This window comes from Leuresthes tenuis, unplaced genomic scaffold (genome assembly GCF_036924035.1).
Source record: "Leuresthes tenuis unplaced genomic scaffold, fLeuTen1.0.hap1 SCAF_2, whole genome shotgun sequence".
NCBI lineage: Eukaryota > Metazoa > Chordata > Actinopteri > Atheriniformes > Atherinopsidae > Leuresthes > Leuresthes tenuis.
Window position 1 is genome coordinate 42,577,491 of NW_027325356.1, and position 27,275 is coordinate 42,604,765.

The following is a 27,275-nucleotide window of genomic DNA, read 5'->3' on the forward strand; positions in this document are numbered from 1 at the left end:
TATGGGAACTCTCTGAGAAAAGAAATCAAGTCAATGTAATGTCCTCTGAAGTCATGGTTACTTGATGATGTGCATGTGCTCTCTGGAGGCATTGAACTCTTGCCACACTTATATTAGCTATTCCAATCTCTCATAGATTTGCTGATAATGGTATTGGCCTCACACTTGCAAGGTAAGACTCCTCATCTATTAAACCCTATTTATAATTGTATGGACAGACATTCAAAAACACTTTACTTTATAAAGTGTGCCCCTGTCCAACAGCTCATATTTTATATAGAAAGCTACATGCTTGTCATCTCAAAGAGCCAAGCTTAGCATGATGCAACAGGTAACATTTGCTCTGCTAGCTAATATTATTGGGCTTAAGGGGCTGCAGTTGTTGAACAGAATAAATTAACTAAATGAGTCAAGCTGGCCAATTAAAATGCTTTAACAGCCAAGGATTTTACATGCCACGTTCACCCTTTCACTCACTCACACACTCATACTCAGTCTTAGTCCATTTAGGCTGGGGAAACAGGCAGTTGAACCTATATTCCCAGTGGTAGGCAACTGCTCTTCTTCCTGAGCTACTGCCACCCCCAAAGAGTTCTGAGTAGTTCCTGTGAAATTCCATGTTAGTTACTCTAAGTAGTAGGCCAACCTAAAAAGCCAAAATCCCCCATCATGTGATTGAAATCACAAGCAGAACATGAACAGTGGTGACCAGCAGGTAGATGTTCAGTAGGAGCGGAGTTTGAGCAGTTGACAATTGGGACAAATGTGCATGTGTGCACTGCTACTGCTTCAATCCAACTAGTCATGCTGCTGTCACTGTTGGCGCCCGTCAGCAGAGCCTCATTGTTATGGCTCCCCACCACAGTAATGCTAGTGCAGTCAGATGATTAAACACAGAAATCAATTAATGGAGATGTTTCGGGCCCAGCTGCAGGGGACATCCCATGATTGAGCACCCATCCCCTACTTTCCTCTGTCTCTTTGTGTGTTCGTATGTTATGGGCCCAACTTTGTGTCATTTCTCAGTAGTTGGAGCTTCTACCCCCTGCAGGTACGTGTGGCTCTGGAGCTGCAGGTCTCTGATCTGCAGTTACTGCCTGGTGTTTGTTTGTGCTTGTTGTCTTTCTTTCCCTGAACTGATTTAATATGCATGTGAGGACAGAAACTGTGGAAAAAGTCAGGACATGGAGTTCATGCTTGAAAACAGCTGTAGACATAACACAGAATTGGCACAGAAACTATATGCAAAGCCATAACTCATGTACATGTTTTATGCTAGATGCTTTTAAATATATTCAGTGTCAGATGTTGGTTTCATTTTCCTCATTATGGAGATGCATTTTTTCATAGTTTTGAAAATGTCTGATTAAAGGGAATCTTATGTGGGGTCAATGAAACAGTTTTATGGTGTTGATGTCCTGTTAAAGAACTTCTCGTGTGTGTGCAGTGGAGGGACCTTTCCAGATGATGATGGCTCCCGACAGCAGGTGAAGAACTCTTTGTTTGTGGGTGAAAGTGACAATCGTGGAATGCCTCTCCCAGACAACAGGATCTGGGGCCCAGGAGGTACTGATCTCACTGTCAGGACTCTGCCACGTGGCATGTAAGTTGAACTCCTCCAGCTCATCATTTTGTTTAACAGTATACTATAAACTGCCATTGTGTCAGGTCAGTAGAAGCCTTTCTCAAATAAGTGAAATGTTTCAAACAAACTTGTTTCACTTTGTCATTATGGGGTATTGTATGCAGAATTTTGAGGTAAAAGATTAATTTAATCTATTTGGCTGTAACATAGGATATTGTAGAAAAAGTGGAACGCTGTTAATACTTTCTGAATGCACTGTATATTTTCATCTTAGTTCAACTGTAGGATATGAAAAATGCTTCAGTGTCACAGTATTGGAAGATGCTGATTGTGTGTTGATGAGCAGTGGTGGATATTTATATGGCCTTAAAAGTTTTTTATTGATTTTATCTGTTACAACTGCAGTCACTTTCATAAAGACCCATACTGAGAACGTTTGACAGCTATTCATTCGTTCAGAGTGTTAGATAACCCAAAGGTAGGAGAACCAGTTTAAAAGAGGTGGGTAAGTTTAGAGCCAGACTCGGCATGTCCTGGGTCCAGAATACAGATGGACAGAACATCTTTTTACTGAGTCCTCTTTTGTGTGGAAAGAGTCAAATTCACAGAAGCCCTGGCTGTCTGGATGCTTAATGTTTAGCCTGAAGTTCTTTAATGGAACATCATTACACTAGTTCTCTCACATCGTGCAGTGCTGAACATTTCATGGAGGTCACTGGGTCAAGAAGATTTTCAATAGCTCCCACAGCAAAGACAGTTAGTTTCACCACAGCAGAATAGGAATTGTAGCTGGAAGACGGTTCTTGTTTTCACTTTACTGCCACTGTCTGATCCTGTCAGTGTCAGACACAATGATCACATGGTGCATACTTCTATGGAAAAGTAGTCTGCTGTATCTAACTGCTTCAAAACAAATAACGATGGAAATGTGCTACTAAATATTGTGTGCAAATTGCTGATGGGTTGCTGTGTATAAATTTGTTTTACTGCAGTGATTTTCCTATCCGAGGCATGCAGATCTATGATGGACCAGTCAATGTGCAGAACTGTACATTTCGGAAATACACAGCGCTGGATGGTCGACACACCAGTGCCTTTGGCTTCAGGCTCAACAACTCATGGCAGAGCTGCCCTAATAATAATGTCACTGACATCAGCTTTGATCGTGTCCCAGTAAGTCAGCCTCTCTGTCAAATCGAAAAAACTTCAGGAACCAAATGCATGCAGCTAGCTGACTACACAAACAATCTGAATTAAAGGCACCTCAGACTCAAGCCTTTGTTTTACCGAAAAGAAAAACTTCTAAAACCTGAGGGTTTCTGGAAAAGTTTAAACTATGCATTAAAACCTTTTTCTTCTCAGCCTTATAGATAAAAACCTTCAGCTTTTGTATTTAATCAGTATTTAAGAATAAGAATTTATCCTGTCATGAAAATTATGATATAATGCTCACATCACATCAGTCTGCAAAGATTAACATTTGCAAACATTGTATCAGGTCTGACTAAATGGAAATACAACACTATTTTCCATCTTCTATATCCACTTAATCCTACTCAGGGTTGTGGGGGGGCTGGAGCCGAACCCAGCTGTCATTGGGTGAGAGGCCAGTCTATCACAGGGCCACTCAGAGACAAACAACCATCTCACACTCACTCCTAGGGACAATTTAGAGTCACCAATTAACCTGACACGCATGTATTGGATGGTGGGAGGAAGCCAGAGAAGGCGGAGAGAACCCACATGAGGAGAACATGCAAACTCCACACAGAAAGGCCCCAGCTGGGATTTGAACCAGGAACCCTCTGCTGTGAGGGTTGAATAGGGCTGCATGGTGGTGTGGTGGTTAGCCACATTTAACATTTCACAAGGCCCCCTATGTTATGCATAATGTTTACCTGTCCCCACACTTTTTAAAGCACTCATAATTAAATTAGTAATGATAATCAGAGGGCTACCTGGTAGCATTTGCTACATGCTCATTTTACAGTGCACATAATCAGTGGCGACTTGTACACAATTAGAATAATTATGAAAATGCTAAGTTTTTTTTGTTCAAGGCAGACTAAGCAGGGAATTATTCATATATAAACAACAAAAGAAGAAAGAAAGATGTAGCACGGACACTGACACACCAGTGAGCAAACTGGGAGCAACAGGGTCTGAAAGTGTCTTGAAATCTGTTCAACATGTGAGAAATGATCCATCGACCCTCCGACAGGTGGGCAGTTGCTCCTACACCAGAGCCACAACAGTCTTTAATAGCCAGGTAGAAGTGTTAGTGCTTTATAACTGAACTAGTTCAATGAGGACAGATCAATTAGGAGAGAGTAAGAAAATATTTTTTGGTTTTAAGACTCTGATGGGACATCATGCTGAGTAAGGTGTTGCTGAAGGTAAGGAGAGGACTGGACTCCAAGGGCCTCATGTACAAAAACTTGCATGGATTTCCTACTGAAACATGGCGTACGCTCAATACCAAAATGCCCTCCAACGTACAAAAATATCCAGATGTATCAATGTGAGCGCACGCATGAATCCAAGCACATTTCCTTTGTACATCTCAATCAACGTGGAATTGAGCGCACATGTGGGAGTACCCGACTCCTCCCTGTCCACGCCCCTACTTGAATATGCAAATCATATTTAAATGAGCTCTGCACCTGCGATTCCCCTCTCTGCACGATCAGAAAATAAAGAATAAAGAATGCATAAGACGGGAAAAAAGAATAACTTAACGGAAAGTGAGGTGCTACTTTCTGAAGTGGAGGCCCATAAAAATGTGCTCTTTGGCACACTGTCCTATGATAGACAGAGAGTCGGCACAACTATGGGTGACACTGCTCTCTCAGGGGTGGTGGGTGTGGGAGTGTGGGTGACTCTGATTAAAGGTAAATACCTATATTTACAACAAACGTGTTCATACAGTAACCTATAGTGCAGAAGTGCGCCGGGGAAAAGGTGAGGCTGATTAAGACATTTCACAAGCACAGGGTTATTAACATTTGCACACAGAGACGATCAGGGGCTTTTTAGACAGATCTTAAGCTGATGTTTAACCAGCAAAAAACGGCAAGTTACTAACTTTAACCACCAACTATAATGCTGTGAAGGTGGGATAGAAACTGAGCGCCCACGTCACGTCACAGGGAATAATATTAGGACAATTATACGAATAAAATTACTCACCAAGAAGCCACCCATCACGCACAGAACCAGTTTGTAGTCTGTTCCCAATAATTCTGTTACTGAATGTATGAATCTTGCGTTGAACCAGGCCCCCCCCACAAAGCATTTGTGCATCACATATGATCTGTAAATTGATGGAATGAAAATGTTTCCTGTTGATATACAAATTCATCATGTGATGGCGCTTTCGCTTCAAATTGCACTTTAATTTTGGCCTGTTCAGCTGCATTGTGGGAATTTGATATACCTGCTGAGATGCAGATAATTCCACTCGGCTGGCATGGCTCGGCTCAGGGTCGACTGGCCCAATCGCTTGGCCAGCTCCCTCTGGAATGCCCCAGTTGCTTAAATCCCAGTGTGCACATCACCTGTGGCACAAGCAGCGCATGGCTCCTCGCTGTGTTGCGCTCCAACGCCGGCTCTGCACAGTTCCAGGAGGATTGCCCTCAAAACGGCTGATGAGCCAGCAAATCCTCTCAGTCTCTTAACAACACACGCTCTCTTCCAATTGCACCATTTACAATGTCTTCCAACACCGCTAAAGCAGCCATTGTTTTTAATGGTATGCACTGCACCACTTTGCATGCTTTTATATCCACTCGTGTAATTGCAGACACATGGGTGTGTTAATTGTTCATCAGTGTTAATTGTTCATGTGTCTCAGATGTGCACATCACTCAGTCTGAGGACAAATTATGTTCACATTTATTTATTATAACAGTTTCCCAACATCACCTAAGTGTCGCTAAAGAATCAACAGCTGTAGAAAAGTGCGTACGCACATTTCCACGGTCATTTCGCTCTTGCTACATCTGATCGTTGACATGAAAAAGTGTGTACGCCACTTTTTTGTGCGTATGTACCCTTTGTACATGAGGCCCCTGGAGTCTAAACAGTGGTGGTGCATGAGCTGAGACAAGAAAGCAGGGACTCAGATGAGATGGGGATGTGTGAAAGTTAGCCAACATCCAAGAAGATGACTGGGCCACACCAGTGGTAGAAATGAAGTGAATTGGACAGAGTGGGAAAGCAGAAATGATGAAAGTAAAGGAGGAAATCTTAAATGCCGCGGAATGATGTCAGGTGAGAGGAAGGAGATTTTGTGATGATTCCCGTCATTGCAAAACTGGCTCTTTGGATTTGTAATGTCACCTTACTCGTGGGGAAGAAGCCTGAGCTGTGTGAGAGATGGAGAGGCACGAATAAGATTTACCTTCATGGACAGCATGGGCTCTACAACCAACTTCCTGGAGAGGGGCTGAACACTCTCATACTCAGGAGTTGTCTAGTGGGAGAAGAACTGGGGCTACTCAGAAGTAGGTGTGGGTGATGTAGTGAACATACTTTTCGGCTTGTGAGATACAATAGATTCAAAAAGCTATTTCACAAGCATTGAGTGCAAATTGTCACTGCAATATTTTAAGCCTTTTGCTTGTAATCCTCTTTGGAGTTTCACTTCTCTTGCTCTCTCCTAATTCTTTTCTCACAGCAGACAGCACACACTGCAGCCCATGTGAAATGTTTTTGTATCAGGAGAGATAGAACAGCGCATGGAGAAAATGAAAGAAACGAAGACTAAGTGAGTCATTCAGAGTCTGGAAATGAAGATGAGATCGACAACTTAATCCTTAAGAAAAGCATCTAGTTGTTCAAATTTCACAAGGAAGATGTTGAACAAAAAGCCGTTACCTGCAAATATGCCAGAAAACGTAACAGTACCACAGATCTCCACATGTTCACTCTCAGGTGCAAAGAGGGATCACAGTGGCAGTAACAAAATACATCACCAAAGACATGGCTCCAGTTAGTGTTGTGAAAAAACCCTGCGGAGAAAACGCCAACATGACAAAAAGGTGGCCCACCAACTAGGAAATGTGACCTGCTTCTCCATGACTACAGATCTGTGGTCAAGCAGAATCAAGGAGGCTTTTCTCAACTTCGTAGTACAGTACATAGGTCGTTGGCAGTTGACAAGTCTCTAAACAAACTTTTTTTCTGATTGATCATACCACAGAATTTATTTCACAAGGGCTGCAAGGTGCTCTTAGGTCATTGAACTTGTCAGAAATGTCAGTGAGAAAAAAGGTGTTTGAGAACTGAGGCAGAGAATATTCCAGATGAATTTGTACGGAGATGTAGGCAAAAAAAATTGTGATACGAGTTATAGACCACAGGACCAAACAGTGTCACAATCTTTGTATTTTGTGTCTAGTTTCAGTCTTGTCATTTCCTCACCTTCTCCTCAGTTCCCTCCTGCCTGCTCATCAGCTCCTCTCCTTCACCTGTGTTCACTTATCCTCAGCTGCTGTCATTCACTAACACTCTGCCCACAGTAGTTAAACTCCCGGTGGTTCCCTCCTACCTGCTCATCAGCTCCTCTCCTTCACCTGTGTTCACTTATCCTCAGCTGCTGTCATTCACTAACACTCTGCCCACAGTAGTTAAACTCCCGGTGGTTCCCTCCTACCTGCTCATCAGCTCCTCTCCTTCACCTGTGTTCACTTATCCTCAGCTGCTGTCATTCACTAACACTCTGCCCACAGTAGTTAAACTCCCGGTGGTTCCCTCCTGCCTGCTCATCAGCTCCTCTCCTTCACCTGTGTTCACTTATCCTCAGCTGCTGTCATTCACTAACACTCTGCCCACAGTAGTTAAACTCCCGGTGGTTCCCTCCTACCTGCTCATCAGCTCCTCTCCTTCACCTGTGTTCACTTATCCTCAGCTGCTATCATTCACTAACACTCTGCCCACAGTAGTTAAACTCCCGGTGGTTCCCTCCTGCCTGCTCATCAGCTCCTCTCCTTCACCTGTGTTCACTTATCCTCAGCTGCTGTCATTCACTAACACTCTGCCCACAGTAGTTAAACTCCCGGTGGTTCCCTCCTGCCTGCTCATCAGCTCCTCTCCTTCACCTGTGTTCACTTATCCTCAGCTGCTGTCATTCACTAACACTCTGCTCACAGTAGTTAAACTCCCGGTGGTTCCCTCCTGCCTGCTCATCAGCTCCTCTCCTTCACCTGTGTTCACTTATCCTCAGCTGCTGTCATTCACTAACACTCTGCCCACAGTAGTTAAACTCCCGGTGGTTCCCTCCTACCTGCTCATCAGCTCCTCTCCTTCACCTGTGTTCACTTATCCTCAGCTGCTGTCATTCACTAACACTCTGCCCACAGTAGTTAAACTCCTGGTTGTCTTCATTCTTTGTCAGATCCTTGTGGTTGTTCCCATGGTTTTCCCTGTCAGTCTTATTCCTACTTCTGCGTAATTTACAGTCTGGTTTTGTTATTTCTTAGGTATTTGTTGTTTTTACCAGTTTAGTTTTATGATATTCCAGCGTGGCTGTGATTTTCATTTCTATTTCCAACTAAACTGAGTTTAAGTTACCTCCTGGCTCCTGCTCCGTGTCTGCACCTGGGTCCTCCTTCCTCGCATCCACTCCCAACCGTGGCAAATAGAGCTTTTACTTCTTGCAGCTATGAGTTGCAGGAGAGAGATGGTTTACGTGTGGTTTGTGTACTTGCACTGAACAGCTTTTTTAGGATTACCCGGCCTTCTTGGAGTCTCGGGGTGGTGTCCTGGAGGGGGTGCCACCTGGGGATTCCAATCTTTTTCTGGAGGACTTAATTGCTCATGCGGTTAATGATGGAGTGGCCTGGAGGGACGTCAGTGAGAAGAACGGCCTCGCATAAATCAAGTAGTACACACGTACAAATCAAGTACTATGCATAAATCAAGTAGGAGACTCCTGTCCTCAGGAGGAGTGGCAGCTATCTTCAGATCAGGGTTACTAATCAGTCCTAGACCCAAGATTAGTTTTAGGTCTTTTCAATCTCTGATTCTCAGTTTTTCCCAAAGTGGAAATCACAAAAACCTCTTGTGTTTGTTGTTGTGTATCGTCCACCTGGCCCTTATTCTGAGTTTCTGTCTGAATTCTCAGAGTTTTTATCACAGTTAGTGCTGAGTACAGACGGACAATGTTCCCAAGTTTCTTTTCAACACTGTTGCCAGGCTGACAAAGAGTCCGAGCTCTGTTGAGCCATGTATTCCTTTAACTCTCAGCAGTGATGATTTCATGAGATTCTTTATCAATAAAATTGTTTCTATCAGAGAGAAGATTAATGGAATCCTTCCCACTATTATCACTGATGTATCATCAAGTAGAGCAGCTTTAGAAGTATCTTTAGAACCTGATTTGTATTTAGGCAGCTTCTGCCCAGTTGATCTTTCTGAGCTAACAACAGCAATAGTCTCTTCTAAACCATCAACTTGTATTTTAGACCCAATCCCAACCAGACTGTTCAAGGAAGTTTTCCCCTTAATTGACACTTCCATATTGGATTTGATCAATCGGTCTTTGTTGACAGGATATGTACCTCGGACTTTTAAGGTTGCTGTAATTAAACCTTTACTTAAAAAACCTACTCTTGATTCAGAAGTGTTGGCTAATTATCGACCTATATCCAATCTCCCTTTTTTGTCCAAAGTTCTTGAAAAAATATTTGCAGCTCAACTTTGTGATCATTTACACAGAAATAATCTGTTTGAAGAGTTTTAGTCAGGATTCAGAGTGCATCATAGCACAGAAACAGCACTGGTGAAAGTTACCAATGATCTCCTGTTAGCCTCTGATAGCGGACTTGTTTCTGTGCTTGTCCTGTTGGATCTCAGTGCTGCATTTGATCCGATCGATCACAGCATTCTGTTACAGAGACTTGAACATGTTATTGGGATTAAAGGGACTGCATTAGGCTGGTTTAAGTCATATTTATCTGATAGATTCCAGTTTGTTCTTGTAAATGAAGAATCTTCCTCACACATTGGAGTAAGTCATGGAGTTCCTCTGGGTTCTGTGCTTCGACTGGTTCTTAACCTTGTTGAACTCTTTGACTCAGTCAACAACTGAGTAGCACGGGTGACTCAGTCATGTCTTACTGGATGCTTCTATCTAAAGTGGTTTAGTGTACAAGAGTTTCTGGTTTATATTAGGCTGAGTTAATTTGCTAAAGGTTTTTAACTTAAGACAGGTTTGAATATTTTTTGGGAATCATCACAACAACTGTGTACTACACACCTTAACTGTGGGGGAAAAAAGACCCATCTTTAAATTCCTACTCAAGGTTAATAAACATTTTAATGTATTTGAATTAGTCTTGAACATAATATGAGATGCATGTGCACATATGAAAATATCTGTGTTCAGTATTTACAGTTCACAAGAACTTCAAAGTTAAGTTTTTACAGCCACAAAATGAACCAATTCATGTTCATTCTTCACTTCTAAGAATGATCCCCCTTAATGGCACAGTTTTGTACATTAGCACCAGGGCCATTGAGTATATGCATGCACATGTCTGCATTTATTTCAAAACAAACTATCAGGATACTGAATTTGATTGAGTTTAACAGAATGTATTTGAGACCCTGCGGTCATTTTAGTAGGTTTGAATACATGACTGCCCTTTAACATAGAGTTTTGTAGAAGTATGAACTTTAAAATCCATACTGGTACTGTAGCACCATCATTATATACATATGAAAAGATTTAAAAAAACTTTTTTTATGAAGCCTACATCTTTTCAAGATTTTAATCAGTGAGCGTCTGTCCAAAATAGACAATGGAAAAAATGTGGAAAAACTACAGGAGAAATAAAAGTAAAAGAAGAGGGTTTAGAATTTTCTACATGATCAAGAGCTATGCATCAATGCACAAAAAGCCCTCTGTAACCAGATTTTTCACTTCACTACAGATAACATCTCGGGTGTTTTTTGGGGAGCCAGGTCCCTGGTTCAGTAACATGCAGATGGATGGGGACAAGACAACCATCTTCCACGACATTGACGGCTCGGTCAGTGAGTATCCTGGAGCCTTCCTGGTTAAGGAGGACAACTGGCTGCTCCGTCACCCAGACTGTATTGATGTACCTGATTGGAAGGCTGCTATCTGTAGTGGTCATTATGCACAGGTGGGTCATTATCCAATCGCACATTCATCATAAAAACCTAGATCTGCTGTTTGTTTGGCTTTGGTTGATCATATGTGACCAGTCTTTAGATGATCTTGGCTATGACATCATGTTTGATTTATGCTGACTATTGATGATACTTGTTGAATTGTAGAGGACTGGGACTGTGAAGAGCAGCACAGATTCTAGGCATCATGTGAACATAAAGCAGATTTTAAGACCTGCAAGAGCAAAAAATGACTGCCCTGTTTACTACAGTGTATAAATGTGTTCCGAGGTTTGCACCTAACTTTGAAGTTATAATTCCTCTGCTTACTGTTTCCATGCTGTGTTTTTCTTGGTGTTTTTATGGTATGAGGCACATCATTTATTGTTTTTTTTTTTTTTTTGCTGCATGCCACGATCAAAGGTATCCCTAACATTCTTTCAAATGTATCATCTTTTATCTGAGACAGCTGAAAATCACACAACGTGTACCTTTAAAATCATGACAACGAGAACATATTGCCATGAACAGGGTCTCCCACTACCTGAAGCAGCTCAGGCAGACAACATGCCAGAAGACCCCCCCATGGACCGCCCCATCAAAGTGCCATCATGATGAGGCAACACTCGTAATTTCTTTCTTCACTTTAGCAGTTCCTGTAATTCCACTGCTGGCACTGCTAAAAATGACAGATTTTCCTTTTTGGATCTCTGAAAGCAGAACTTCAGTCTCAGAGTCCGTAAAGTTGTTCTCTTTGCGCCTTGATGCCATTCTCATGACTCAACACTTCCTGGCACAGGAGAGAGGAAGCGTAGCCTTATATGGTATTATTTGGGGCGTGGAGTATGCACATTTACTATCTTTGTGCACGTGCACTTAAATACGCACGGGTGGCATTCATCATTTACGCGGGTCGTTTACACACTTTTTCCGAAGTTAAGAGCGTTTGTTGAACCTGACGTGGCGTGTTCGTACGAGACCTTCTTATGAAAAAAGTGAGAGAAACTTAGAATGAGAATACGAAAATGTTCTTGCATGAGGCCCAATGTGTTTAGGTCTCATTCATTGACTTCATTGTTCTTGACTATGGACTTGTCTTTAATGCTGATATTCCATGTTCACATGATCAAGGGATTTTCAGAAACTAACAAAACTGAATACTTTAACATTAGAGGTCCACTCACTGGTCACTGGAGCACTGTTTGTAACGTCCTTATTAAGACTATTAAACTATTTTAAAACTATTGTGATCTAATCATTTATTTGTAAATATTAGATCACATACAAAAGCATGAATGCTATTTTGTTAACTGAACAAGATGATTTATGATTTCTTCCTTTAGCTTGGATGTATTTTAAGTTTTCATGGTCAAGTTGAATTGTTTCTTAACTTTAAACATTTATGTCGTGGATAACTTTTTAAACATAGAAGATTAAATGAGAAAAAATACCTTTAAGCAACTTTCTATTTCTGGGACCTTTTTTTTGTTTATTTCTTTTGTTTTTTTCAGATCTACATCCAGACACGGAACCCTGCCAACCTGAACATGCAAATAGTGAGAGATGAGTATCCTGACCGGCCCCTGACACTAGAGGGCGCCTTAGGGAAGAAGAAACACTACCAGCAGTTCCAGCCTGTGATTACACTAGCAAAAGGTTATACCATCCACTGGGACCAGGCAGCGCCTGCAGAAGTCACCATCTGGCTCATCAACTTCAACAAGTCAGTACACATGTGACCACATGTGCCCTGCAGCACACCCATGAGGCAAAGCCCCTTCACAAAATGCATGTGTTGTTTGGATTGTTGACCATGTCGTTTGTTTCACAGTATACTATTTTCATGCGACCATGATGCAAATGTGCCAGCACTAAATCAAGTAATCTCAGGGGTGCTTTGAACTCAGCAGATAGAGGCCAGTGCCTTTGTAATTGTGTGTGAGAAATTGTATATGGGTTAGAGAAATGATGTAGGGCATTCTGTAGCTCAGGATGAAGAGCAGTCGCCCACCAATCGGAAGGTCATGGTTCCAATCCGGCTTCCCCGGGCTACATGTCAAAGTGTCCTTGGGCAAGACACTGAACCCCACTTTGCCTACAGATGCATCCGTCGGTGTATGAGTGGTTATAAAATCACGTAGTTATGTACAGACATAAGACATTCTGTGTGTGCAAATGGGTGATTGGCAAGTAGTGTTAGAAGCACTCTGAGTGGTCAGCTAGACTAGAAAAGCGCTTTACAAGTACAGTCCATTTACCATTCTATCTTCCGGATGTTCAAGTATAGAAAATGTTGAAGTGCTGATCAAAATTTTAGGCAAAAAATTCAACAAACTCCAACAGATATTCATCATTCTGCTGACTTCTGGAACTGGTTGTGCTTAATCCAGACAGCCGAGCCACGAATGCTTTTAACATGTCCTGAACTATGTGCCATTACCCTCATTTGTAGGAATTATACTATCAAGCCTAAAAAGCCCAAAAACTCCTGAAAACAGATAAGGGATGCAGAATAAACCAACCGATATGATCCAATTATAATCCATGCATATAAAGTTATATAAAAACAAATTAGTCCAATTAATATAATGCCAATTGATTCAAATTTGCCAAGCTAAGGAAACCAACAGACGACATTAAAACTTGAGCATGTACGAGGCATTGTTGGAAAGAAAAAACTCCCTTTCAACAGGAAGAAACCTCCATCAGAACCAGAACCAGGAAGGGTCCATCTGCCTGGACCAGCTGGGGCTGAGAGGACAGGAAACAGGGGACAACAAGCAGCGTAACACCAGGCCAGAGACACCTGCTGAGAGAGAGAAACACAAGTTAATGACAACAGTGATGTCATCTGTACATGGAGGGAGGAGCGGTGCATCATGGGAGCTCCCCCAGCAGGCTGGGCCTATAGCAGCAGAACTATGGGATGTTTCAGGGTCACCTGAGCCATCCCTAACTATAAGCTTTATCAGAAAGGAAAGTTTCAGCCTGATCTTAAAGGTAGAGAGGGTGTCTGCTTCCTGAAGCCAAACTGGCAGCTGGTTCCACAGAGAGGGGCCTGATAACTGAAGGCTCTGCCTCCCATTCTGTTTTTAGGGGGCTGATAACTGAAGGCTCTGCCTCCCATTCTGCTTTTAGGGGCCTGATAACTGAAGGCTCTGCCTCCCATTCTACTTTTAGGGGCCTGATAACTGAAGGCTCTGCCTCCCATTCTGCTTTTAGGGGCCTGATAACTGAAGGCTCTGCGTCCCATTCTGCTTTTAGGGGCCTGATAACTGAAGGCTCTGCGTCCCATTCTGCTTTTAGAAACTCTGGGAACCACAAGGGAACCTGCAGCCTGAGAGCAAAGTGCTCTGTTGGGGAAATATCCAACTGTGAGATCTTTAAGATGTGATGGAGCTCGGTCATTAAGAGCTTTATATGTGAGGAGAAGAATTCAATTTGAGAATTCAAAGATTATTTTCTAGATGTAACACGGAGCCAATGAACAAAAGCAAAAAATGGAGAAATACGATCACACCTTAGATCAATAATTAGTTCATGCTTCACAGTAAATTATGTCCAATTAGTAAAATGAAATGGGTGAATACTTTTGCTACTTTTCAGTTTTATTTTAAAATTTTTCCATCACTATTTCTGTTTAACTTCATTTTACCGATTTGGATTGTTGACTGCAGGTGCATTACAAAATAAAATAAATATATACATTTGAATTACAAGTCACCAAGGCTCTCCAAAGCCTGACATGGTGTGTAGGCTCTTATACATTTTGGGTTTGAGAACTGGTTTTGCGCTCTGATTTTTGTGATGAAATCACACATAATATATCTACAATGCTGTTTGTATTTAATTACTATTTACTTAATTCATTTGTTTGTCTCAGAAATGACTGGATCAATGTGGGCCTCTGCTACCCACATGGCACCACCTTCACCATCATCTCTGACATCCACAACCGCCTCACCAAACAGACTCGTAAAACCGGCATCTTCATGAGGACAAGCCAGAGGGAGAAGATTAACCACTCGCTCTTGGCCAGGGGATACTACTATTTAGAGGAGGACACAGGGTCAGACATACACAAAGACCACTGCATTAGCTCAGCACAAGAACTGTCAGAAATGTTCCCTGAATTTGGTAGAATTTTTGAAAAGCTTTGAAAGATAACATCACTTGGATAGTCTTAGAAATCAATCAAAGTTATAACTAAAAGATCCTGCTAGAAGACATACAACACGACCATGCTGTCATGGACGCCATTTTTACTCTTCACATACAGTTGCAGTCAGGAACACTTGAGGTTACATATTCTATGAATGTACTTATTGATCAAATCTGCCTGTATTTAACAAATACAACATGGACATGTTTGAGGGGGCAGAATTTTATGTCCATCCACAACATCACATCATGCTGCATTCACTGTACCCTAGAAGTTTGTACGTTGTACCCTGAATCTCCTGTTTTTTGTTTTCACATGGACAGTAAATTAACATGACCAGTTATATAGTTCACTAAACTTAAAAAAGAGATAATATATTAATACTCTACAAGTACACAGTCTGATGTTATCTATTCCAACATGGAAATTGGCTTCCAGGTTCTTGTTAAAGCTTTTCAGTTGTTTTTTCCCCAGTCAGAAGTAGGATATTTAGATTTCTATTTGTCAATGAAGTGGTCCCAGTAGAGGTGTGTGTTATCTAAATATCTTCCGAAGGACGCCGACTTTTCTCGGTGAGTAGATGAACTTATTTCAGCCAGAAATAAAGTCCAGGTTTAAAAATCCCGGAGTTGCCCTTTAAATCTAGATGGCAAAGAGAGATGGAGAAATTGGTTAAGGAAAGAAGAAACTTAAGAAAGCAGTGGAAAAGAGCTACAGAGGAAGAGAGGGAGGGAATTAATGTGTTGCAGGAAGAGAAGCAGGCTAGCAATACTCAGCAGGGCTGAATATCTAACGAAGAAGAGAAAGAAGATAGAATATGTAAGGACTGCGTTTTACAGGGACCCGTTCAAGTTTGTTAAAGGGTTGTTTAAACAGGAAAAGGGAGGCGGCTTAAAGCAACAAAGGCAGAGGTGGAAGAGTATCTAAGAAATCCATATTCAGATCTTGAGCAGGGTAGAGTAGTAGGCCTTCCACCCGATATGCCACCATTAGGAGAGATAGCTCATAAGACGGAGTCTGGTCCATTTTTATTTTTAATTTTTTTTTTTAAGTTTCTTGTGTTTACTTCAAATGTAAACAAATAAATTAGCCTAATCCTTAAAGACGATTTCTCTATTAGTTTCTTCTTTATAGGCTGATATATTTCATTTTCAGTTTATTTATATAGCGTCAAATCACAACAAATGTCATCTTACACACTCCAATAATACAGTCCGAGGTATTTACCACAGCATGTCACAGACATTTCATTAAGATCTCAGGAAAGTATGTCAGTGTGGAGAAAAAGCTCAGTATATGTCTCCTTTAAATTATTTCAAAATTATTCAGAGCCACCATGCTCTTTGCATATAAACAGAAAGGATAATTTTAGCAAGCAGGAGAGCCGACTTACAGCTGTTCCTGAAATCCTCAAGGTAAAAAAGGTACACAGGTGTATGCTGACTCTGCTGTAAGCCAACTGCAGGAGGTACACAGGTGTATGCTGGCTCTGCTGTAAGCCAACTGCAGGAGGTACACAGGTGTATGCTGACTCTGCTGTAAGCCAACTGCAGGAGGTACACAGGTGTATGCTAACTCTGCTGTCAGCCAACTGCAGGAGGTACACAGGTGTATGCTGACTCTGCTGTAAGCCAACTGCAGGAGGTACACAGGTGTATGCTGGCTCTGCTGTAAGCCAACTGCAGGAGGTACACAGGTGTATGCTGACTCTGCTGTAAGCCAACTGCAGGAGGTACACAGGTGTATGCTGACTCTGCTGTAAGCCAACTGCAGGAGGTACACAGGTGTATGCTGACTCTGCTGTAAGCCAACTGCAGGAGGTACACAGGTGTATGCTGACTCTGCTGTAAGCCAACTGCAGGAGGTACACAGGTGTATGCTGACTCTGCTGTAAGCCAACTGCAGGAGGTACACAGGTGTATGCTGGCTCTGCTGTAAGCCAACTGCAGGAGGTACACAGGTGTATATTGACTCTGCTGTAAGCCAACTGCAGGAGGTACACAGGTGTATGCTGGCTCTGCTGTAAGCCAACTGCAGGAGGTACACAGGTGTATGCTGGCTCTGCTGTAAGCCAACTGCAGGAGGTACACAGGTGTATGCTGGCTCTGCTGTAAGCCAACTGCAGGAGGTACACAGGTGTATGCTGGCTCTGCTGTAAGCCAACTGCAGGAGGTACACAGGTGTATGCTGACTCTGCTGTAAGCCAACTGCAGGAGGTACACAGGTGTATGCTGGCTCTGCTGTAAGCCAACTGCAGGAGGTACACAGGTGTATGCTGGCTCTGCTGTAAGCCAACTGCAGGAGGTACACAGGTGTATGCTGGCTCTGCTGTAAGCCAACTGCAGGAGCTACACAGGTGTATGCTGACTCTGCTGTAAGCCAACTGCAGGAGGTACACAGGTGTATGCTGGCTCTGCTGTAAGCCAACTGCAGGAGGTACACAGGTGTATGCTGACTCTGCTGTAAGCCAACTGCAGGAGGTACACAGGTGTATGCTGGCTCTGCTGTAAGCCAACTGCAGGAGGTACACAGGTGTATGCTGGCTCTGCTGTAAGCCAACTGCAGGAGGTACACAGGTGTATGCTGACTCTGCTGTAAGCCAACTGCAGGAGGTACACAGGTGTATGCTGGCTCTGCTGTAAGCCAACTGCAGGAGGTACACAGGTGTATGCTGACTCTGCTGTAAGCCAGCTGCAGGAGCTACACAGGTGTATGCTGGCTCTGCTGTAAGCCAGCTGCAGGAGGTACACAGGTGTATGCTGGCTCTGCTGTAAGCCAACTGCAGGAGGTACACAGGTGTATGCTGACTCTGCTGTAAGCCAACTGCAGGAGGTACACAGGTGTATGCTGGCTCTGCTGTAAGCCAGCTGCAGGAGCTACACAGGTGTATGCTGACTCTGCTGTAAGCCAACTGTAGGAGGTACACAGGTGTATGCTGGCTCTGCTGTAAGCCAACTGCAGGAGGTACACAGGTGTATGCTGGCTCTGCTGTAAGCCAACTGCAGGAGCTACACAGGTGTATATTGACTCTGCTGTAAGCCAACTGCAGGAGGTACACAGGTGTATGCTGGCTCTGCTGTAAGCCAACTGCAGGAGCTACACAGGTGTATGCTGGCTCTGCTGTAAGCCAACTGCAGGAGGTACACAGGTGTATATTGACTCTGCTGTAAGCCAACTGCAGGAGGTACACAGGTGTATGCTGGCTCTGCTGTAAGCCAACTGCAGGAGGTACACAGGTGTATGCTGGCTCTGCTGTAAGCCAACTGCAGGAGGTACACAGGTGTATGCTGGCTCTGCTGTAAGCCAACTGCAGGAGCTACACAGGTGTATGCTGGCTCTGCTGTAAGCCAACTGCAGGAGGTACACAGGTGTATGCTGGCTCTGCTGTAAGCCAACTGCAGGAGGTACACAGGTGTATGCTGGCTCTGCTGTAAGCCAACTGCAGGAGGTACACAGGTGTATGCTGGCTCTGCTGTAAGCCAACTGCAGGAGGTACACAGGTGTATGCTGGCTCTGCTGTAAGCCAACTGCAGGAGGTACACAGGTGTATGCTGGCTCTGCTGTAAGCCAACTGCAGGAGGTACACAGGTGTATGCTGGCTCTGCTGTAAGCCAACTGCAGGAGGTACACAGGTGTATGCTGGCTCTGCTGTAAGCCAACTGCAGGAGGTACACAGGTGTATGCTGGCTCTGCTGTAAGCCAACTGCAGGAGCTACACAGGTGTATGCTGGCTCTGCTGTAAGCCAACTGCAGGAGCTACACAGGTGTATGCTGGCTCTGCTGTAAGCCAACTGCAGGAGGTACACAGGTGTATATTGACTCTGCTGTAAGCCAACTGCAGGAGGTACACAGGTGTATGCTGGCTCTGCTGTAAGCCAACTGCAGGAGGTACACAGGTGTATGCTGGCTCTGCTGTAAGCCAACTGCAGGAGGTACACAGGTGTATGCTGGCTCTGCTGTAAGCCAACTGCAGGAGGTACACAGGTGTATGCTGGCTCTGCTGTAAGCCAACTGCAGGAGCTACACAGGTGTATGCTGACTCTGCTGTAAGCCAACTGCAGGAGGTACACAGGTGTATATTGACTCTGCTGTAAGCCAACTGCAGGAGGTACACAGGTGTATGCTGGCTCTGCTGTAAGCCAACTGCAGGAGGTACACAGGTGTATGCTGACTCTGCTGTAAGCCAACTGCAGGAGCTACACAGGTGTATGCTGACTCTGCTGTAAGCCAACTGCAGGAGGTACACAGGTGTATGCTGACTCTGCTGTAAGCCAACTGCAGGAGGTACACAGGTGTATGCTTGCTCTGCTGTAAGCCAACTGCAGGAGGTACACAGGTGTATGCTGGCTCTGCTGTAAGCCAACTGCAGGAGGTACACAGGTGTATGCTGACTCTGCTGTAAGCCAACTGCAGGAGGTACACAGGTGTATGCTGGCTCTGCTGTAAGCCAACTGCAGGAGGTACACAGGTGTATATTGACTCTGCTGTAAGCCAACTGCAGGAGGTACACAGATGTATGCTGGCTCTGCTGTAAGCCAACTGCAGGAGGTACACAGGTGTATGCTGGCTCTGCTGTAAGCCAACTGCAGGAGGTACACAGGTGTATGCTGGCTCTGCTGTAAGCCAACTGCAGGAGGTACACAGGTGTATGCTGGCTCTGCTGTAAGCCAACTGCAGGAGGTACACAGGTGTATATTGACTCTGCTGTAAGCCAACTGCAGGAGGTACACAAACTCAACAAAACCTAATCATTTAGTAGATCATTGAACTGTGTCAATTTGTTTCATAAACACATTTATTAAAGCTCATCTTGGTTTTAGACAGCAGATACATGTACGTATAGCTCCTCATAACCAAGAGTGATGTTTCTACATGAGCAGATAATCAATATAGAAACAGTTTGCTCTTATACGACGACATCCCAGGTGCTCCCACACCGGTTGCTACAGTGTGCGTGTGTCTGTCTGTGTGTGTGTCTGTCTGTGTGTGTCTGTCTGTGTGCGTGTGTGTGTGTGTGCGTTGTCCCCACCAGTTAAGCTTTTCACAGGTTAAAACACTTACTTCCCTTCTTTCTTGTGAAAACACAAGACATTCCTGTAGATGTGAAAAGAATATTTTGTAAGATTACAATAACTGTCAAGTTTGAAGGGCAAAACTTATATATTTCTTATTTCTACAGATATCTTTTTCACATAAATTTACCTCCACAGTGTTTCAGTGGAGAATTTCAGACTTCACTGTAACAACTGACCCAAAAGGACACAAAATAGAGAAGCTGAATCAGTGGCCGTTCACTCCATTCATGTCAGCGTAATTTTAAACAGAATGCCCTCCCCTCGATACGAACAGTCCTTTCTCACCAAACCAGCTTGTGGCCAGAGACTAAACTTTGGGACACACAGTGTGTACAACACCTGATGTCTTGTGTGTGTTTACTGCAGGCTGCTCTTCCTGAAGATAAAGGCCCATAATGGCAAGGAACAGTTTGCTTTCTGCTCTGTCAAAGGCTGTGAGAGGGTGAAGATCACAGCCATCATCCCAGAGGGAAGCCCACCCAGCAACTGCATGGCCCAGGCCTACCCGAAACATGCTGAGCTGCCTGTTGTAGATGTCCCCATGCCAAGAAAAATACCCAACATCAGGCTGGTGAGCACTGTAATCAAAGCTCTCCAAGTAGTTACTGTTGTTCAGACAATGTTCAGGTACTCAGATGCACAGAAATAAGCACCAAGGTAAGATTCTGTAGTAGGGATGCACGATATCATGATGAAATGTCTTGCTATATAAATGAAAAATGATCCAGTATATAGTAACCTAACAAGGGCTGTGTTCCACTTCTGTTCCTGTGCATGCTGGTTAGTTGTAGAACAAGGAAATAAGCAGAACTTTCTCTAAGTGCAAAGCAGCCGTCAGTTATTCACCTGCTCTTCTCTTATTTCAAGTCAAAATGTTTTTTGCAATTATAATTATTTGCATGATAATGAGAGAATGCATGTGATGTCATCAGACAAGTGGCTATACTATAAAAAGACAATTCAATTTAATTTAGTTTTTTTTATATAGCGCCAAATTACAACAATTGTCATCTCAAGGCACTTAAATAATATAGTCCAATTCAAGACAATTGGAATTCAATTCATTGTAATCATAATCCAATGAAATCCAATTAATTCATTTCAAAATAATCCAATTTATTCATATAGAGCCAATTTAAAAAAAAAAAAAATCCTAGCTAAGAAAACCAACAGATTGCACCGAAACTTGTCTTCAGTCCAATCTCCCGTCCTGAGCCTGAGGGACTGTGGAAAGGAACGACTCCCTTTTAACAGGAAGAAACCTCTGGCAGAACCAGAACCAGGAAGAAACCTCTGGCAGAACCAGAACCAGGAAGAAACCTCTGGAAGAACCAGACTCAGGAAGAAACCTCTGGCATAACCAGAACCAGGAAGAAACCTCTGGCAGAACCAGACTCAGGAAGAAACCTCTGGCAGAACCAGAACCAGGAAGAAACCTCTAGCAGAACCAGAACCAGGAAGGGTGGCCATCCGCCTCGACCAGCTGGGGTTTGAGAAGACAGAAAAGAGGGAAAAGAGGGGGGAAAAACACCATAACACCATTCAAAGGATACCTGTTGGAACAGGGAAACACAAGTTAATAACCACAATAATGTCACATGGACATAAAATCATTTGAGAAATTAAACAGGGGGAAAAAGAGAGCAAAGTGAGGAAAGGTGTGACAGATGAGGTCCCCCAGCAGTCTAAGCCTATAGCAGCTTAACTATGGGATGTTTCAGGATTACCTGAGCCATCCCTAACTATAAGCTTTATCGAAAAGGAAAGTTTTAAGCCTAATCTTAAAAGTGGAAAGGGTGTCTGCTTCCTGGACATTTACTGGCAGCTTATTCCACAAGAGAGGGGCCTGATAACTGAAGGCTCTACCTCCCATTCTACTTTTAGAAACTCTGGGAACAACAAGTAAACCTGCAGTTTGGGAGCGAAGTGCTCTGTTAGGAAAATATCTTACAATGAGATCTTTAAGATATGATGGAGCTCGGTCATTAAGAGCTTTATATGTGAGGAGAAGAATCTTAAATTCTATTCTGAATTTAACAGGGAGCCAATGAAGAGAAGCTAAACCTGGAGAAACATGATCTCTCCTGTTAGTTCTCATCAGAACTCTGGCTGCAGCATTTTGGATCAGCTGGAGGCTTTTCAGAGAATATGTGGGACAGCCCAATAATAAGGAATTACAGTAGTCCAATCTTGAAGTAACAAATGCATGAACTAGTTTCTCTGCATCACCCTGAGAAAGGATGTTCCTGATTTTAGCAATATTACGAAGGTGAAAGAAGGCAGTCCTAGAAACCAGTTTTATATGTGCGTCAAATGATAAATTCTGGTCAAAAATAACTCCAAGGTTCCTCACTGTAGAACTAGAAGCCAAGGAAATACCATCTAGAGTAAAATATTGTCTCGAGTAGAAAACACAGAAAATATATCTTAAATGTTAAGATTCAGAAAGAATTCAGGTTTTCTTTTTACAAAATGATAAAAATTAGTTGTCTGCTTTTCATAGAGAAAACAGGAGTCCAGGATCAGAAACATGGATTTGCAGAGAATTCTGTGTCTGGTATGCTAGATTTTTACTAGATGGTAGATTTTGGTCTGCAGTGTGGATGAGGGTTAGATGCTACACAGTCGAGATGACCTTAGAGGGACATAACAGGTCTATACTTTAATTGAAATTTGTACAGCGGGTGAGGGAACAATTGAGATTATCTCCAAATATATTCAAATGTCATCTAACTGCTCGATAAAGGCATCTTCAACACCAATAACAGTCTATCTAGGACTTGTCTGAGAGAAATTGGTCTGTAGTCACTGAGGGCAGATGGGTGAGAAATGTTTAATTCTAAATGGACTGTACTTATTGCTTTTCTAGTCTAACTGACCACTCAAAGCGCTTTTACACCACAAGTCACATTCAGCCATTCACACACACTCATAGAGCATGTCTCAGTCTATACAGAGTTACAGGCTACAGTGTTTTTTTCTCTGTCACACACATTCACACACCGAAGGACAGATTGGTAAGCAATGTCAGGTCCTGGTCCTGCTTAGCTACAGTCGGGAGGAAGAGCAGCCAGGAAGGAAGGTACTGAAACCAGGCAGGATGTCTTCCACAGCTCTGGAGCTTTCTCTCGACTCAGGCTAAGGTTGAAGAGGTGCTGTAGAATCCCACTTGGCTGTTCTGCACAGGTCTTCGGGACCCTGGGACTGCTGCCTTGTTCTGGCTCAGTCTCTCCTGCTGCTTCTTCACCTGAATGTCAGAGACAAACAGGCTGGATGGGGAGGCAGAGGAGGTTTCTATGTGTCCTGATGTAGGGGGAGACCTTCTGACTGACATTATGACATTATGGAGGTGTGACAGGGAGGATGTGGGTACAGGTGTGAGGTCTGTGTTCCTGGAGGCAGGGGAGGAGCATGCTGAGTGTTGATCTGAGCTGAACCTTCTGAAGTACATGTTGACCTCATTTGCTCTGTCCAGGCCTGCATCAGCCTGATCCTCGAAAGACATAACTTGGATGTGAGCTTTAAAACCCTGTATATAGCTTTCAGCATTGGGTGTGACCTGAGTACAGTCACATGTCTGAGGACATCACGTGCATTACCTCTAATGTCAGAGGACATCACGTGCATTACCTCTAATGTCAGAGGACATCACGTGCATTACCTCTAATGTCAGAGGACATCACGTGCATTACCTCTAATGTCAGAGGACATCACGTGCATTACCTCTAATGTCAGAGGACATCACGTGCACACCCTCTAATGTGCAACACCATTTTGTAGGTCAGAAAACAACAATGAAAAACATCAGCTAAGAATATCATAATTGTACAAATCTAGATCCCTCCACATTCACAATAGAGTTTTAGGGTGAAAAAACAAAAAAAAAGCAAAACATACCTTTTTATATCGCAACAGTTTGTTTTAGTATGGTTTATTAGTCATACGTTGTATCCCTTGTAAATATGCAGTATACTGTGTCCTTATTTACACCTTTTTCTTCTTCACTCTGCTGAATCTAGATTTCCCGACAGTATTAGAGATCTAACTCGGTGCTCGGTACATTATGTTTGATTAATAGTCTTTTATTACAGCCTTGTTCCTTTGCTTGTGTCCCCTCAGCACTCACCAGAGCACTTCCTGGAGGTCAAACTGGAGTCGTACACCAGTCGTTTCTTTCACATAAAGGAGGACTTTGCTTTTACTGAGGTATTCTCAGTCTCAGATAAATAGCAGAAAGGCAGTAACTTGATTGGGAATGAAATCGATGTCATCAGCAGAGGTTGTAGGCAAGGCTCTTCACAGACATCTGCGTAAGCTTTGCACTTGATATGGAGAAGTCCATTGCTGTCTGATGTGTGAAATTCATCTTGATGTGTGGACCTCTCCCATATCGGACAACCCAATACTCAGTCACCAGAACAAGTATTTAACCTGCTCTCCAAATCTGCTTCACTGCATGATAAATCTAATGGAATGGGGTTTTAATCATTTATCTGGCGACTGTCTGGGGTAGAAAACACATTTATACAGACTGATTGGGTTACATCTGATGCAGTTCCATTCAGGTGGACACATCTCTTAACATTTATTGATCATAGCCAATTCATCAACAATCACTTCATGTAAACGTGCCACTGGTTAGCGACTAGCACTATAGTAAAGACAACCTAAACCCAGACAGCACTGGCACTTTGAGGTGAGTAAAGACACATGCACAGTTCTGCTGAACTATTTAATCTGCTGCCAACTCAGTGTTTTGCCTGCTGCACTGCATGATGTTTGATTCAGGATTTTAGATTTGCTTGTTGGTCTCATTGCAGAGAGTGAATGTGAACGAATGCTGTCAGAATGTATCACCCAGCTATTTTGTAAGGAGTTTTTTTAAATAAGAAAAAAAAGATTTCCAGCAGTTCAACAACACATAACCACTCGTCCACAACCAGTGTACAGTGGCTTACAAAAGTATTGACACCCCTTGAACTTTTCCACATTTTGTCATGTTACGACCACAAACATAAATATATTTTATTGGAATTTTATGTGAAAGACCAACACAAAGTGTGAAGTACAAATAAAATGATACATGATTTGTTTCCTGTGAACAAATCCAAACAGTAAGAAACTGAAATAAAGTCAGCCATCTTTATCCTGGGTCACCTTCTCAGCACAAACATTTACTGATCTGCATCTGCGAAGTCTCCAGAACTCAGAGAAACAGCCTCTTTCATATTTGAGAGGAAGGGGAGATGTTCTTATCAGTCCTCACTCTGCCGTCAGATCTCTGGCCATGCTGGAGCTGACATTAAGTGACTTGACTGACCTGAGTCCCAGATGCTTCATGCGACCCGCCCTGCTTTTATTGATCACGAGCACAAACGACATGCACAGTTTCACAATGTGGTGACTTCATGATGTGCAGGTAACCTGTGTCTCAGGTTAACTCAGACACAGTTTTACTGCTTCCAACTGGGATGATTGAAACAGAAAATGATTACATGTTGCTAATAAGAAAGGTGGACTCGTATTAGTCCATCTTCTGACTGTTTGACACACTGCGCGGGCTGCAGGTCTCTCTCAGTAACTTGCAGTGCACAGGCCATTTTATGATAGCTTCTTCTCTGAGAAGATAGACTAAATATACTGTCAACTCTGCTATGAGAGCATGACTGTTAAAACAGCCAGACAACGTTAGCTGTCTTCATATTCATACATTTGATGAGAGACCAGGGAATCACTCATTTTGCTACTTGATAACACAAGAAAAAATGGTCCACTCTTCTCTCCAGCGCTGCTTCAGCTCCTTGAGGTTTGCAGCTTTGGTTTCTGCACAGCTCTCTTAAGGTCCCACCACAGCATTTCAGTCAGGCTGAGGTCTGGACTCTGACTGGACCATTGCAACACCTTGATTCTTTTCTTTTTCCCACATTCTGCTGTAGATCTGCTGCTGTGTTTGGGATCTTTGTCCTGTTGATGAGCCAGTTTCAGCCCAGCTTTAGCTGTGGGACAGATGGCCTCACATTTGACTCTAGAATACTTTGGTATCCAGAGGAGTTCATGGTGGACTCAATGACTGCAAGGTGCCCAGGTCCTGTGGCTGCAGAACCAGCCCAGATCATCAGCCCTCCACCACCGTGCTTGACAGCTGGTATGAGGTGTTTGTGCTGATATGCTGTGTTTGGTTTCCTCCAAACGTGCTGCTGTGCATTAGGACCAAACATCTCCACTTTGCTCTGGTCTGTCCAAAGGACATTGTTCCAGAAGTCTTGTGCTTTGTAAGCTGAGCATTGCACGGTCTGACCCTCAATTCAATTCCGTTCCCTAACTAAGGAAACCAACAGATTGCATCGAAACATCAAAATTCCTCAAGTTAATCTCCCGTCCTGAGCGTGAATGAGGTGACAGTGGAAAAAAAAAGAAACCTCCATCAGAACCAGAACCAGGAAGGGTCCATCTGCCTGGACCAGCTGGGGCTGAGAGGACAGGAAAGAGGGGACAACAAGCAGCGTAACACCAGGCCAGAGACACCTGCTGAGAGAGAGAAACACAAGTTAATGACAGCAATGATGTCATCTGTACATGGAGGGAGGAGAGGTGCATCATGGGAGCTCCCCCAGCAGGCTGGGCCTATAGCAGCAGAACTATGGGATGTTTCAGGCTCACCTGAGCCATCCCTAACTATAAGCTTTATCAGAAAGGAAAGTTTCAGCCTGATCTTAAAGGTAGAGAGGGTGTCTGCTTCCTGAAGCCAAACTGGCAGCTGGTTCCACAGAGAGGGGCCTGATAACTGAATAGAATGCCCTTTATTGTCATCATACAACATACGTACAACACAGTTGGAGACCTTCTCCTGTGCTCAGTGCAAAAATTAAAGTAAAAACAAGTAAAAGAAAAAAATGTGCAATAATAATATAAGAGTAAAAAGTATAAAAAGCATGTAAAAAGTATTGCACACAGTGTCCAAGGAGAACAGTAGCAGCAGTTTTCATGTAACTGTACATATTATTTACATGTGAGCGTTCAGGGTGTTAATGGCTTTAGGAAAGAAACGGTTTGTCCTTGCTTGTAAGCATCTGTAGCTCCTACCAGACGGCAACAGCTCAAACAGCTGAGAACCAGGATGTGACCTGTCCTTGGTGAGCTCCCCTGAGGCACCGGGTGGAGTGGATGTCCATCAGGGAGGGCAGAGGACAGCCAGCTATGCTCTGTGCTGCTTTGACTGTCCTCTGAAGCCTCGCTCTGTCTGCCTCGGTGCAGCTCCTGTACCAGGTGGAGACACAGCTTACTGTCCAGTTAGTCCTCCTGAGGACTCTCAGGA

The 27,275-nt window shown here is 43.3% G+C and overlaps 1 protein-coding gene across 1 annotated transcript in view; it reads left to right on the forward strand.

The window, feature by feature from the left end:
* The window catches only part of cemip (cell migration inducing hyaluronidase 1), a 150,440-nt gene that overhangs the window by 117,725 nt on the left and 5,440 nt on the right, over positions 1-27,275 (forward strand). Inside the window, exons 19-26 of the mRNA XM_072381128.1 lie at positions 137-172; positions 1,448-1,603; positions 2,578-2,758; positions 10,522-10,737; positions 12,235-12,446; positions 14,607-14,792; positions 20,327-20,531; positions 24,080-24,166. Coding sequence (XP_072237229.1) covers positions 137-172; positions 1,448-1,603; positions 2,578-2,758; positions 10,522-10,737; positions 12,235-12,446; positions 14,607-14,792; positions 20,327-20,531; positions 24,080-24,166 — 1,279 coding nt within the window. The remainder of the gene's footprint in view (positions 1-136; positions 173-1,447; positions 1,604-2,577; positions 2,759-10,521; positions 10,738-12,234; positions 12,447-14,606; positions 14,793-20,326; positions 20,532-24,079; positions 24,167-27,275) is intronic.